Source organism: Ciconia boyciana, chromosome 31 (assembly GCF_034638445.1).
Source record: "Ciconia boyciana chromosome 31, ASM3463844v1, whole genome shotgun sequence".
Taxonomy (NCBI): Eukaryota; Metazoa; Chordata; class Aves; order Ciconiiformes; family Ciconiidae; genus Ciconia; species Ciconia boyciana.
The window spans coordinates 155,453-167,180 of NC_132964.1; the positions used below are offsets into that span (position 1 = coordinate 155,453).

At 73.5% G+C, this 11,728-nt stretch overlaps 4 protein-coding genes across 5 annotated transcripts; 3 read left to right on the forward strand and 1 right to left on the reverse strand.

The window, feature by feature from the left end:
* Positions 1 to 682: 682 nt before the first annotated feature.
* On the forward strand, positions 683 to 4,046 carry FBXW9 (F-box and WD repeat domain containing 9). The gene is made up of 12 exons (XM_072848297.1): positions 683 to 776; positions 1,163 to 1,295; positions 1,365 to 1,543; positions 1,922 to 2,061; positions 2,156 to 2,284; positions 2,403 to 2,515; positions 2,589 to 2,680; positions 2,767 to 2,915; positions 3,013 to 3,126; positions 3,214 to 3,303; positions 3,429 to 3,494; positions 3,738 to 4,046. The coding sequence occupies exons 2-12, from the start codon at positions 1,165 to 1,167 to the stop codon at positions 3,810 to 3,812; spliced, it is 1,278 nt and encodes a 425-aa protein (XP_072704398.1). The 5' UTR covers positions 683 to 776; positions 1,163 to 1,164; the 3' UTR covers positions 3,813 to 4,046.
* A 138-nt stretch (positions 4,047 to 4,184) lies between these two features.
* Positions 4,185 to 7,105, forward strand: DHPS (deoxyhypusine synthase). Its single transcript, XM_072848298.1, has 9 exons — positions 4,185 to 4,579; positions 4,695 to 4,856; positions 5,416 to 5,537; positions 5,615 to 5,711; positions 5,825 to 5,911; positions 6,007 to 6,112; positions 6,218 to 6,321; positions 6,427 to 6,552; positions 6,632 to 7,105. Exons 1-9 carry the CDS (start codon positions 4,379 to 4,381, stop codon positions 6,725 to 6,727), a joined length of 1,101 nt encoding a protein of 366 aa, XP_072704399.1. The 5' UTR covers positions 4,185 to 4,378; the 3' UTR covers positions 6,728 to 7,105.
* WDR83 (WD repeat domain 83) lies at positions 7,101 to 9,057 on the reverse strand. Of its 2 annotated transcripts, XM_072848301.1 has the most exons (9): positions 8,922 to 9,057; positions 8,515 to 8,635; positions 8,328 to 8,433; positions 8,199 to 8,247; positions 7,971 to 8,097; positions 7,809 to 7,876; positions 7,609 to 7,717; positions 7,414 to 7,528; positions 7,101 to 7,327 (listed from the first exon to the last, which is right to left on the reverse strand). In XM_072848301.1, exons 1-9 carry the CDS (start codon positions 9,022 to 9,024, stop codon positions 7,175 to 7,177), a joined length of 951 nt encoding a protein of 316 aa, XP_072704402.1. In that variant the 5' UTR covers positions 9,025 to 9,057; the 3' UTR covers positions 7,101 to 7,174. The 2 variants fall into 2 exon arrangements, with proteins under 2 accessions (XP_072704402.1, XP_072704401.1); XM_072848300.1 differs by having other exon boundaries at positions 7,414 to 7,704.
* On the forward strand, positions 9,020 to 11,381 carry WDR83OS (WD repeat domain 83 opposite strand). The gene is made up of 4 exons (XM_072848302.1): positions 9,020 to 9,154; positions 9,787 to 9,892; positions 11,002 to 11,099; positions 11,223 to 11,381. The coding sequence occupies exons 1-4, from the start codon at positions 9,120 to 9,122 to the stop codon at positions 11,287 to 11,289; spliced, it is 306 nt and encodes a 101-aa protein (XP_072704403.1). The 5' UTR covers positions 9,020 to 9,119; the 3' UTR covers positions 11,290 to 11,381.
* Positions 11,382 to 11,728: the final 347 nt, after the last annotated feature.

The window sequence follows — 11,728 nt, forward strand, 5'->3', positions numbered from 1 at the left end:
GGTGGGACTGGGGGTGGGGGGTCCACAGTGGCCGTAGGGGAGGGATGGACCCGTGGCGGGGCACCCCAAAACCCGGGGGGGCAGGGAGCAAAAATCGGGGCAAAAGGGTCCAAAACCGGGGTGGCCGGGGGGGGAGCGGCCCCCCGCCCCTTCCGCTGTAGGATGTTCCCCTTCCCCCTCCGCATGGTGCCCCCACCCCCTACCCATGCACACGTTTATGGAGATAAACCTATAGCAACCTATAGAGCAGCCCCGGCTGGGGGCGCGGGGGCCCCGGGGGCGGGAGGGCCCCGGGGGGGCGGGGGCCGGGGGCCGAGCCACCGCCGTTGTGCTTTGTCGTGAGCGAGTCGGTGCCACGTTTCTTGTGTTTTTTCCCTTTCGTTCCGTTTTTACCGTTTACAGGGCGGGGGGGGGGGACGACGCCCCGCAGGGACCGGCTGCGGCGGGGGGGCGGGGGCGGCGGGCCCGGTTGTGCCGCGCCCCCTCGTTCCTGCTCGGCAAAGAGAGTCCGTTGTTGACCGTCCGCCGCCTCGGTGCCGTTTGTTCCCGCCGGGCGGGGGCAGGGCGGGTTGGGCGGGGGCGTCGGTGGCTCGGCTGCCCCACGTGGCCTCCTTCCGGCGCCGCTGGATGACGTCGCGACGCGCCTCTCACTCTCATTGGGCGATGCGGGGGTCACGTGGGGGCGGCGCAGCTCTGCCCGCGCGCCGGAAACGCATCCCCCCGTGGCCGTGGCCGTGGCGACGGGACGCGGCGGGGCCTGGCCGGGCCGCGCCCCGGTACCGGGGGTGGGGGGGTCGGGGAACACCAAATCGGGCGGGGCGGTCACGGGGAGGGGCGGGGCTTCGGGGGCTTTGAGGAGGTGCCGGGGGGGTCTCGGTACCGGGGGAGGGGGGTCCCCGGTACCGGGAGTTCAGGGTGTGTCTGGGTGTTGGGGTATCCCATTGTGGGGGCGTCCCTGGGGGGAGGGGGTCCCGATACCGCGGCTGGAGGAGTCCCGGTGCGGGGGGCAGTCCCGGTGCCGGGGTTCTGGGCCATCCCGCTGCCGGGGGATCCCGGTGTTACGGGCCGGGGGAGGGTGGGAGGCTGTAAGCGGGGCTGAGGGTCCCGCTGGGGGGGTGTCCCCGCTCCGGGGCTGCGGGAGGAGCTGACACCCTGCCCGCAGCCATGGAGGGGGCCCCCGCGCCCGACGACCCCGACCGGCAGGCGCAGGAGTACGTGACCCGACTGCGGGGCCCGGGGACCCCCCCCGGCCGCCCCCCGCCGCCCCCCGCCGCCGCCGCCGCCGCCCCGCCGCCGGGGCCCAGCCCCCCCGCGCCCCCCCCGCGCTCCCTCCCGGGGCTGGAGCGGGCGCCGGTGGGCGGGGGGGGGCTGCTGGCGCTGCCGCTGGAGCTGCTGCTGCAGATCTGCGGGTACCTGGGGGCGCGGGAGGTGCGGGGGGTCCTGCCCCGCGTCTGCCGGGCCCTGCGGGAGGTGGCCCGGGACGCCGTGGCCTGGCGGCTCCGTCTGCAGCGCAGCGCCCGCGGGCCCTTCCTCGTCCTGGAAGGTGGGTCTGGGGGGAGGGGGCGGGGGGGGGACACGACCCCCTGACGCTCTGGTTCCCCGTGGCAGGTCGGGGCCCTCCCCAACACCGCATCTTCCCAGCTCCGCCAACCCCGAGGGGGCTGCGGGGCACCGTGGAGGGCGACCGTGGGGAGCTGGGGACCCCCTCTGCCCCCCATGTCCCGGTGACAGACTGGGGATGCTCCCTAACCCCCCGTTTCCCCACAGTGGGGCGCAACCCCCCCAGTGCCCCATTTCCCCCACTCTGCCGACCCCAGGGTGGCTCCGGGGCACTGCATGGGGCGGGTGGGGGACGCCCCCCCGGTTCCCCAGATCCCCCCATCAGTTTGGGCCCCCTCCCGACACCCCCGTTTCCCCACAGAGGAGGGGTTCGACTGGTCGGCCGCCTGCGTGGACCTGGAGGAGCACCTGCAGCGCTGGGGGGGCGGCGGGGCCCCCATGGAGCACTTCTCCCTGGACGAGGGACACTTCGCCTCCGTCGATTCCGTCCTCCTGCTGCAGGTGGGGATGCGCCGGGGCTGGGGGGGGTTCCCCGGTTTTGAGGCGGGGGGGGGGGGTGGTCCCCGCCTCACTCCCACCCCCTCCTGCCTGGCAGGGAGGGACCCTCTGCGTTTCGGGTGCCCGCGACCGCAACGTCAACCTGTGGGACCTGCGGCAGCTGGGCCGGGCCCCCGGCAAGGTGCTGGTGAAGGCGCTGGGCACCGAGCGCAACGGGACGCACAAGGTGGGGGGCACAGCCGTTATCCCCCCCTCTCACGCCTCGGTTCCCCGCCTTGGGGAGCCGCTGGGGGGGTCCTGGAGCGGTTTTGGGACCGGTCGTGGGTTTGGGGTCTCCCTCGCAGGGCTGGGTCTGGTGTTTGGCCTCCCGAGACAACAAGGTGTGCTCGGGCTCCTGGGACAGCACGGTGAAGCTGTGGGACCTGGAGGCCGAGGGGCAGCAGTTTGGGGAGATCAGGTAACACCCGGGGGGGGGGGGGCCGGGGGTTCCCGGGGTGTCCGGTTGAGCCCAACCCTCCCCTCGCCCCCAGGGAGAAGGCGGCTGTGCTGTGCCTCTCCTACCGCCCCGACGTCCTCGTCACCGGGACTTACAACAAGACGGTGACGGTCTACGACCCGCAAGGTCGGTCCTGCCTGGGGTGGGGGTCCCCGGCGGGGAAGGGGGGGGATGCTGGGGGGGCCCCCGGCTCAACCCCCTTGCTCCGGCAGCCGGCCAGGCGCTGGTGCACAGCTACAAGCCCCACACCAGTGCCGTCCTGTCCCTGGTGTCCGACGACCGGCTCATCGTGTCAGGCAGCGAGGACCGGACCCTCGTCGTCTTCGACCGCCGCGCCGATGGGGTCCTCCAGCGGCTGCAGGTGGGTCCTGCTGCCCCCCAAAACCGCGGGAGGGCCGGGCCGGGGCTGGGGGCTCTGTCCCCCATCCCCTGCAGCCCAACGCCTTTCTCCCCCGCAGCTGGAAAACTACGTGCTCTCCATGTCGTACCAGGGGACGCAGCTCTGGGCCGGGGACAACCAGGGCCGGGTGTACGTCTTTGGGAACAGCGCCGGCAGCTTCCAGCCCGCCCGGGTAGGGACCCCGAGGGGGTTGGGGGCGTGGGGGGGGGCAGGTGCCCCCCGATGCCTCACGGGCTGTTTTTGTGTCTCCCTCTCGCAGTACTTCGACGTGGGGCACCGGCTGCAGATCACGGGGCTCTGGCACTCATTGGGGTCCCTCTACACTACATCCACCGACAGGACGCTGCGGGTGAGGGTCCCTCTGTCCCCGTCACGCGGCGCCGGGCTGGGGGGGGCCCCACACCGGGCTGGGGGGGGGCCTGCTGACCCTACTGGGGGGCCGGAGGGCTGCGAACGGCTTTCGCTCTCTTGCAGATACACGTCCCTACAGACCCTCCCCGCACCATCTGCTCCTGGACGCATGACGACGTGCTCAACGGGGTAAGGAGGTGCTCGCCCCTTTGCCCGCGCGTGCGTGCACGCCTCCCTCCTGGCACACGCGTGTGCGCACGCCTCGGCTTCTCCCACCTCGGCCCCAGCACCGCGTCTGCCGTGCTGGTCCTTGCACCGGGGGCTCCCCAGGACGGAGGGGTGTCCCCGTGGGGCAGGGGCTGTCCCCCCGGCGGGCCCCCCACCCCAGAGGTGCCCCCCACCCCCCTGACGCCCCTCTCGTCCCCCCCCCAGATCAGCGTGGAGGGCGACGTGGTGGCAGCCGCCTCTGGAGGCCTCTCGGTCGAGGTGTGGAGGCTCCGGACCTGACGCGTTGCCGCGGCCCCGTGCTTGCGCTGCCGGGAAGGGGGGCTGCCGGGGCTGGGGGGGGGTCCCCGTCGCCGGGGAGGGGGGGTCTGCCCGTGCTCCCCCTCCCAGCGGGCTCCCGCCGAGTGCGGGGGCCCCTCTGCGCCCCCCAACGTGGAGGAGATGGGCCCAGCCCTGGGCCCTCGGTGGGGCTGGCAGCTGCCGCCTGTGCGTGGGTATTAAAAGGATTCGACTGGAGTGGAGGTTGCGTCTCCCCGCGGGGGTACCCGTGGTTTTGAGGCGAAGCTGGGCGGTTTTGGGGCGCTGCAGGGGACGGAGGTTCCGGGGTCCAGCGCCACCCCCCGAGCCGAGCCATTTCGCTTCCGGGCGTCTCTTGCCCCTCCGCGGCCGCCGTCCCGCCTTCAAGATGGCGGCGCGCAGCCGTACGGCAGAGCGAGCCGCGCTCGGCTCGGCGGCGGGGCGGAGCAAGATGGCGGCGCGCAGCCGCAGTGCGCGGCGCGGCCTTGGGGGGGCGGGCCAAGATGGCGGCGCGCAGCGGCGGCGCGGCCGAGTGAGGCGGCCGGAGCCCCATGGCGGCGCCGGGGCAGGCCCCCGCCGAGGCCCTGCGGGCCGTGCTGAAGCCGAGCGGGCCCCTCCCGGCCGAGAGCCTCCCGGTGCGCGGGTACGACTTCGCCGACGGCCCGGACCACGCCGCGCTGCTCCGCTCCTTCCGCACCACCGGCTTCCAGGCCACCAGCTTCGCCCAGGCCGTCGCCGAGATCCACCGGATGGTGGGGACGCCGGGGCCGGGGAGGGGGACGCCGGGGCCGGGCGGCGGGGGCGGCGGGGGGCCGGGAGGGGGCCGGGGCGCGGCCGGAGCCGGTCCTGACCCCCCCGCCCCCGCAGATCGCGGCGAAGCTGGAGCCGCTGAGCGAGGAGGAGCGGGCCCGGGCCGGGCTGGGCGGGCCGCGGCCGCCTTCGGGCTGCACCATCTTCCTGGGCTTCACCTCCAACCTCATCAGCTCCGGCGTGCGGGAGACCATCCGCTTCCTGGTGCAGCGCAACATGGTGCGGGGGGAGCGGGCGGGCACCCGCGGCTTCGCGCGGAGGAAGGGTCTGGGGTCCCACCCGCCCCGGGGCCGTCGGCAGAGTCCCCGGGGGAGCTCGCGGGTCCTCGGGGAGTCCCCTGGGCTGTCCCCACGGTCCCCACCCTGTCCCTGAGGTCCCTGTAGGGTTCCCGAGGGATGCGCCGCTCCCTGGGGTGTCCCTGAGGTCCCCAGGCTGTTCCTCAGGTCCCTCTGGCATCCGGGGGGTTCCCAGCTTGGTCCCTGAGGTCCCCAGGAGGCCCCACTCTGTCCCCGAGCTGTCCCCCAGGTCCCTGGGGGTTCCCAGCGTGGTCCCTGGGATGTCCCGGAGGTCCCAGCCCCGTCCGTCTGGCGTCCACGAGGTGCCAGCTCTGTCCTCAAGAGCTCCCTCGGGACCTCTGGGTCCCAGCGTTCCCAGTTTGCTCTCCGGAGTGTCCTGGAAGATCCTGGGGGCTCGGCCCTGTCCCCGAGGTGTCCCCTCCTTGTCCCTGGGGTTGTCCCGGGGGTCCCCAAGGTCCTGACGCCGTCTCCGCCCGGGGCAGGTGGACGTGCTGGTGACCACGGCGGGGGGGGTGGAGGAGGATCTCATCAAGTGCCTGGCGCCCACCTACATCGGGGACTTCAGCCTGCGGGGCCGGGACCTGCGCCAGAGCGGCATCAACAGGTACGGGGCACCGGGGTCCCCTCCCCGGCACCGGGGTCCCCTCCCCTCCCCGGCTGAGCCCGTCCCCTCCTCCCCAGGATCGGGAACCTGCTGGTGCCCAACGACAACTACTGCAAGTTCGAGGACTGGCTGATGCCCATCCTGGAGCGGATGGTGGACGAGCAGGAAACGCAGGTGGGGGGTGACCGCCCCGGACGCCTGGGTCCTCCCCGGCTGGGGGTGGGCGCGGGGGGCCCGGACGCCTGGGTCCTCCCCGGCTGGGGGTCCTGAGCGTGGCGGTCCGGCAGGGCGCGAGGTGGACCCCCTCCAAGATGATCGCGCGGCTGGGCAAGGAGATCGACAACCCCGAGTCGGTCTGCTACTGGGCGCAGAAGGTAGGTGGGGGCGGGGGACGGTCACCACGGGCGTCACTGCTCCGTCCCGGGGGTGTCACCGCTCCTCATCGCCCGTCGCCGCGTCCCCTTTCCAGAACAACATCCCGGTGCTGAGCCCGGCGCTGACTGACGGCTCCCTGGGGGACATGATCTTCTTCCACTCCTACAAGCGCCCGGGGCTGGTGCTGGACATCGTGGAGGGTGAGTGGGTCCCTGGGGGGTCCCCCTCGGACGCCGGGGTCCCCCCCTGGACACTGGGGTCCCCCCCAGACGCCGGGGTCCCCTGACGGCCGTCTCTGCCCGCAGACCTGCGCCTCATTAACACCCAGGCCATCTTCGCCAGGAAGACGGGGATGATCATCCTGGGCGGGGGCCTGGTGAAGCACCACATCGCCAACGCCAACCTCATGGTGAGGGGGGGGGACGGGGGCCCCCCCCATGTCCTGGAGGACGGGGAGGGGACGTGGGGCACCCCAGGGGGCACGGGGGGGCTCACCCCGCTTCTCGCCCCGCAGAGGAACGGGGCCGACTTCTCCGTCTACGTCAACACGGCGCAGGAGTTCGACGGCTCCGACTCAGGGGCGCGGCCGGACGAGGCCGTGTCCTGGGGCAAGATCCGGATGGACGCCACCCCCGTCAAGGTGGGCCGGGGGGTGGGGGGCGGATCTGGGGTTCCCGGGGGGGGGCCTCCCCCACCCTCACCCCCTCTCCTGCGCCCAGGTCTACGCCGACGCCTCTTTGGTCTTTCCGCTGCTGGTGGCGGAGACGTTCGCCCAGAGAGCCGACGCCTTCCCCTCGGAGACGCCGGGAGACTGAGCCAGCGGCAGGGTGTCCCCGGGGCGTGAGCCCCCCACCTCGGGAGGGGGGAGCCCCCACCTCGGGGGGCCGAGCACCCAGTTTGGGGGTGCTGAGCCCCCCCTACCTCTGCAGGGGCTCCCGTCTCAATGCCCCCAGGCTCTGCTCCCCGCGCCCCAGACGCCGGCGCGGACAGAGCAGGAGAGAGCGGGGCGATTCCCCGGAGCGGGGGAGCTGGGACCCCCGTGCCACCGTCCGCCTGTCCCGTGTGTCCCTGTCACCCTCCCTCTGCCCTCGCCCCCGCCCGCCTGTTCCCCCCTCCCCAGCACTTGTATTTATTTGAGCCGCTCGGGGGTCCGGGCGGCTCCGCGCGCTCCCAATAAAGCACCGCGGCTCCTCCGCACCGTGGGTTTATTCCTCGTTACCGGGGGGCGCAGAGGGGCGCCCCGGCGCCCCCCGAAACCTGGGTCACGTGGCGGCGTCCCCCTCGGGCTGGAAGGTTTCCTCGCGCCAGAGCTGGACGTGGCCCTCGGTGGCGGTGAGCAGGCAGGGCAGGGTGGGGTGGAAGGAGAGGGACTGCACCACGCCGCGGCCCACCGCCAGGCTGAGCGCCAGCGAGCCCTGCGGGGGGGGGGGGGTGAGGATGTGGGGGGGGGCTCCCCTGGCTCCCCCAAAGCGGGGGCTTGGCCACCCACCCACGCACTCACCTCCACCAGGTCCCAGAAGTAGACGTTGCCGTCCTCGGAGGCGCTGCCCACGTGGGTGTCCTGCTCGCTCAGCACGCAGTCCAGCCGGTACGCCGTGCTGCGGTGGCCCGTGTACCTGCGGGGGAGGTCCCGGGGGGACGGGGTGAGGCGGGGCCCCCCCGGGGGGGCACAGGGCCATGGGGAGGGGGCTCGTACTCGCCCAGCAGCTCCCCCGTCTCCTTGTCCAGCAGGCGCAGGGTGGAGTCGAGGCTGGCGGCCAGGGCGCACTGCCCGTCCTTGCTGAAGCAGACGCTGGTGATGGGGCCTGGAAGTGGACGGGAGTTTGGGGGTGTCCCGGGGAGCCCCCCACTGCGGAGCCCCCCCCTGCCCCGGGCATCCCGCACCCCCTCACTCACTCCCTACGTAGTCGGAGTAGAGCTGGCCGGCGCGCAGGTCGTAGCGCCGGATGCGACCGTCCACGGAGCTGCGGAGAGGGGGGTTAGCGCTGGGGGGCTCGCGGGCCCCGATCCTGGGGACCCCGCTGGCCCTGTTCCCCCGAGCACGTCCCCGTCCCTCACCCCGAGAGGATCTCGTGGTCGGAGACCTTCACGCTGGAGACGCCGTCCTTGGCCTCATCCAGGACCTGGACGGGGTCGGGGTGGCGGGAGCGGCAGTCCCAGCACCGGACGGTGGAGTCGATGGAGCCTGGTGGGGGGGTGGGGGGGGAAAAGGGGGTGTCGGGGGGGGGAAAGGGGGTGTCAGGGGGGCTCTGGTGCTGGCAGGGCCCCCCAAGACGACTCCCTTACCGGACACGATGATGGTGGCCTCCTCATTGAACTGGACGCAGTTCACCTTCTGTGGGAGAAGGAGGGAGTCGGTGCCCTGCAGGGAGCCCTGGCCCCCCAGAGTCCCCCCCGGTGCCCCCGTGTCCTCACCCCCGCGTGTCCCCGGTACTTGCGGACCACTTGTCCGGTGGCCACGTCCCACAGCACCACGGTCTTGTCGGCGCCGCAGGAGCAGAGCTGGCTGTTGTCGAAGGAGCTGGGGGGGGCCGGGACGCCCCGTCAGTGGGGCTGGGGGGTCCCCGAGGGGTGGGGGTCCTCGCAGCCCCCCGCCCCTTACCCGGTGGCGTCCAGCACCTCGTAGCCGTGCCCCTGGTAGGCGCGCAGCGCCGTGCCCTTGTGCGGGTTCCAGAGCTTCAGGGTCTTGTCGCTGCCGCAGGTCAGGCAGTAGTTCCCGTCCACTGGGGAGGGGGGGGCTGAGGTGACCCTCCAGCGCCCCAAATGGACGCTCCCTCCTCAGAAGCTGGGGGCCCCAATTCCCCCCCCCCCCCCGCCCCGGGACGGGAGCCCGGGTCCCCTTTCCTCCCGCCTGGGCCGGGGCCGGGGCTGTGCCTCCTCCCCCGGGATGGGATCAAAGAGTTGGGGTCCCCGTGCCCCCGGGCTGGGGCCCGGGTCCCCGTGTCCCCCGCCCCGGGTCCCCATCTCCTTCCCCCGGTCCCGCTGTGCTCCCCCGGCCCCGTCTCCCACCGTTGAAGCGGACGGCCCGCACGGCGCCCTGCCCGCACTCCAGCGTCCGCACCCGCCGCCGCGGCAGCTCGGGCCGGGCGGGCCGCGGCCGCGGGAAGGCCATGGCGGGCCGGGAACGGGGCCGGGGCCGGGAACGGGGCCGCGAGCGGGGCCGGGGCCTCTTCCGGCGGCGGCGGCGGAAGCGGGTGGCGGGGCGGCATGGCGGACCCGCGGCGACCGGCGCGGGTGGCCAGGTGGGATCGGGAGGGGAACCGGGGAGGGATCGGGAGGGACCGGGGAGGGATCGGGAGGGCACCGGGGAGGGATCGGGAGGGCACCGGGAGGGACCGGGGAGGGATCGGGAGGGACCGGGAGGGACCGGGGAGGGATCGGGAGGGCACCGGGAAGGGATCGGGAGGGCACCGGGAGGGACCGGGGAGGGATCGGGAGGGCACCGGGAAGGGATCGGGAGGGCACCTGGAGGGACCGGGGAGGGATCGGGAGGGCACCGGGAAGGGATCGGGAGGGCACCGGGAGGGACCGGGGAGGGATCGGGAGGGCACCGGGAGGGACCGGGGAGGGATCGGGAGGGCACCGGGAAGGACCGGGAAGGGATCGGGAGGGCACCGGGAGGGATCGGGAGGGCACCGGGAGGGACCGGGAAGGGATCGGGAGGGCACCTGGAGGGACCGGGGAGGGATCGGGAGGGCACCGGGAGGGACCGGGGAGGGATCGGGAGGGCACCGGGAGGGCACCGGGGAGGGATCGGGAGGGCACCTGGAGGGACCGGGGAGGGATCGGGAGGGCACCTGGAGGGACCGGGGAGGGATCGGGAGGGCACCGGGAGGGCACCGGGGCCCCGGCCCGTCTGACGGCGCTCGCCCAGGTACAAGCCGCCGGCCACCGAGACCAACCCGGCGCTGGAGGACCCCACGCCCGACTACATGAACCTGCTGGGGATGGTCTTCAGCATGTGCGGGCTCATGCTCAAGGTGGGGGCCCCGGCCCCGGCCCAGGGGGGCTCCTACACTGGACAGGGCAGGGGGCTCTGGCATTGGCCTGGGGGGCACCCGGGAGGCACTGGCCCGGGGTGGGCAGTGGGGTGATATTTTGGGGGCTGAGGGCTGTCCCTGGGGGTTCTGGGGTGGCCGAGGGGGCACAGAGACCATTCTCGGGGGCTGCGGTGGTCGAGGGCCAAGGGGGACCAGGGCTGACCCCAAGGGGGGTCAGGGGTGGCTGAGGGGGCCAGGGGCCATCCCCAGGGGTCAGGGGAGACAGGGGCCATCCCCAGAGGGCTTGGGGGACAGAGACCATCCCCAGGGGGTTCAGGGGACAGGGGCTGTCCCCAGGGGTGTTCGGGGGACAGGGGCCATCCCCAGGGGGGTTCAGGGGCTCAGAAGCTGTCCCCAGGACGGTCAAGGGGACAGGGACCATCTCCAGGGAGGTTCAGGGGCCAGGGGCCATCCCCAGAGGGCTTTGGGGGCCAGGGGCCATCCCCAGGGGTGTTCAGGGGACAGGGGCCGTCCCCAGGGAGTTCAGGGGGACAGGGACCATCCCCAGGGGGTTCAGGGGCTCAGGAGCTGTCCCCAGGGCAGTCAGGGGGACAGGGGCTGTACCCAGGGGGCTTCAGGGGGACAGAGACCATCCCCAGAGGGTTTAGGGGGACAGGGGCCATCCCCAGGGGGACAGGGGCCATGCCCGGAGGGGGTTCAGGTGGACAGGAGCTGTTCCCAGAGGGCTTGGGGGCGGGAGGGGCTGTCCCCAGGGGGTCATGGGGACAGGGGCCATCCCCAGGGGGGTTCAGGGGCTCAGGAGCTGTCCCCAGGGAGGTCAGGGGGACAGGGACCATCCCTAGAGGGCTTGGGGGGACAGGGGCCATCCCCAGGGGGGTTCAGGGGGACAGGGACCATCCCCAGAGGGCTCGGGGGGACAGGGGCCATCCCCAGGGGGGTCAGGGGGGACAGGGACCATCCCCAGGGAGGTTCAGGGGGACAGGGGCCATCCCTAGAGGGCTCGGGGGAACAGGAGCCATCCCCAGGTGGATTCAGGGGGACAGGGGCTGTCCCCAAGGGACCCCCACGCCATACCCCTCCGCCCGCAGCTGAAGTGGTGTGCCTGGATCGCCGTCTACTGCTCCTTCATCAGCTTTGCCAACTCCCGCAGCTCTGAGGACACCAAGCAGATGATGAGCAGCTTCATGTGAGTGCCGGCGGCTCCGGATCCGGCCCCGGGGTGCCACATCCCCTGTGGAGGGGACAGTGGGGAGACCGTCCCGGTTTTGCGGGGCTCTCAAGGCTGGGCTGGTGTCTCTCCCCGCTCCAGGCTCTCCATCTCAGCCGTGGTGATGTCCTACCTGCAGAATCCCCAGCCCATGTCCCCGCCCTGGTGACGGCCGGTGTTGTTCCCCGGGGAGGGCGCTCACCGTGGGGGAGGCAACGGGTTGTGTCGGGGCCGGGACAATAAAGGGGGTGCTGGGGCAGAGCTTGTGGTCGTTGTGGCTTGTTCGTACCTGCGCGGGCTGGACCCTGCTCAGAGCCGTGGCGTTAGGGTGCAGATGGGGGAGCCCCAGGGGTGTGGGACCCTGCTTGGGGGATCTGGGGGGCCTGGTGGGGGGCAACGGTGGGTGAAGGCGGCAGGAGTCTGAGGGAGCAATGGGGTGTGAGGGCTGGCGGAGTCCTGGGGGGCCCAAGGGGAGCCCTGGGGGCCGAGGGGAGCCATGGAGGCGGCAGAGCCCCGAGGGCTAAGGGAAGGCCCGGGGGGCGCTGAGGGGAGCCCCGGGGGCAGCCAGGGCTGAAGGCTCCCCTCAGCACCCCGGCGCCGTCGCCTCT

What these genes read in the sequence shown, in the direction of transcription:
- WDR83OS (XM_072848302.1), top strand. Translation starts at nt 9,120, where the DNA reads ATGGCGGACCCGCGGCGACCGGCGCGGGTGGCCAG. An exon ending in CGACCGGCGCGGGTGGCCAG is followed by an intron (nt 9,155 to 9,786) that starts GTGGGATCGGGA and finishes GCGCTCGCCCAG; the next exon opens with GTACAAGCCGCCGGCCACCG. An exon ending in TGTGCGGGCTCATGCTCAAG is followed by an intron (nt 9,893 to 11,001) that starts GTGGGGGCCCCG and finishes CTCCGCCCGCAG; the next exon opens with CTGAAGTGGTGTGCCTGGAT.
- FBXW9 (XM_072848297.1), top strand. Translation starts at nt 1,165, where the DNA reads ATGGAGGGGGCCCCCGCGCCCGACGACCCCGACCGGCAGGCGCAGGAG. An exon ending in AGCGCAACGGGACGCACAAG is followed by an intron (nt 2,285 to 2,402) that starts GTGGGGGGCACA and finishes TCTCCCTCGCAG; the next exon opens with GGCTGGGTCTGGTGTTTGGC. An exon ending in CAGCAGTTTGGGGAGATCAG is followed by an intron (nt 2,516 to 2,588) that starts GTAACACCCGGG and finishes CCTCGCCCCCAG; the next exon opens with GGAGAAGGCGGCTGTGCTGT.
- DHPS (XM_072848298.1), top strand. Translation starts at nt 4,379, where the DNA reads ATGGCGGCGCCGGGGCAGGCCCCCGCCGAGGCCCTGCGGGCCGTGCTG. An exon ending in TGGACGAGCAGGAAACGCAG is followed by an intron (nt 5,712 to 5,824) that starts GTGGGGGGTGAC and finishes GCGGTCCGGCAG; the next exon opens with GGCGCGAGGTGGACCCCCTC. An exon ending in TCGCCAACGCCAACCTCATG is followed by an intron (nt 6,322 to 6,426) that starts GTGAGGGGGGGG and finishes CTCGCCCCGCAG; the next exon opens with AGGAACGGGGCCGACTTCTC.
- WDR83 (XM_072848300.1), bottom strand. Translation starts at nt 9,024, where the DNA reads ATGGCCTTCCCGCGGCCGCGGCCCGCCCGGCCCGAGCTGCCGCGGCGG. An exon ending in CTACTCCGACTACGTAGGGA is followed by an intron (nt 7,705 to 7,808) that starts GTGAGTGAGGGG and finishes CCCCATCACCAG; the next exon opens with CGTCTGCTTCAGCAAGGACG. An exon ending in ACTTCTGGGACCTGGTGGAG is followed by an intron (nt 7,328 to 7,413) that starts GTGAGTGCGTGG and finishes CCCCCCCCGCAG; the next exon opens with GGCTCGCTGGCGCTCAGCCT.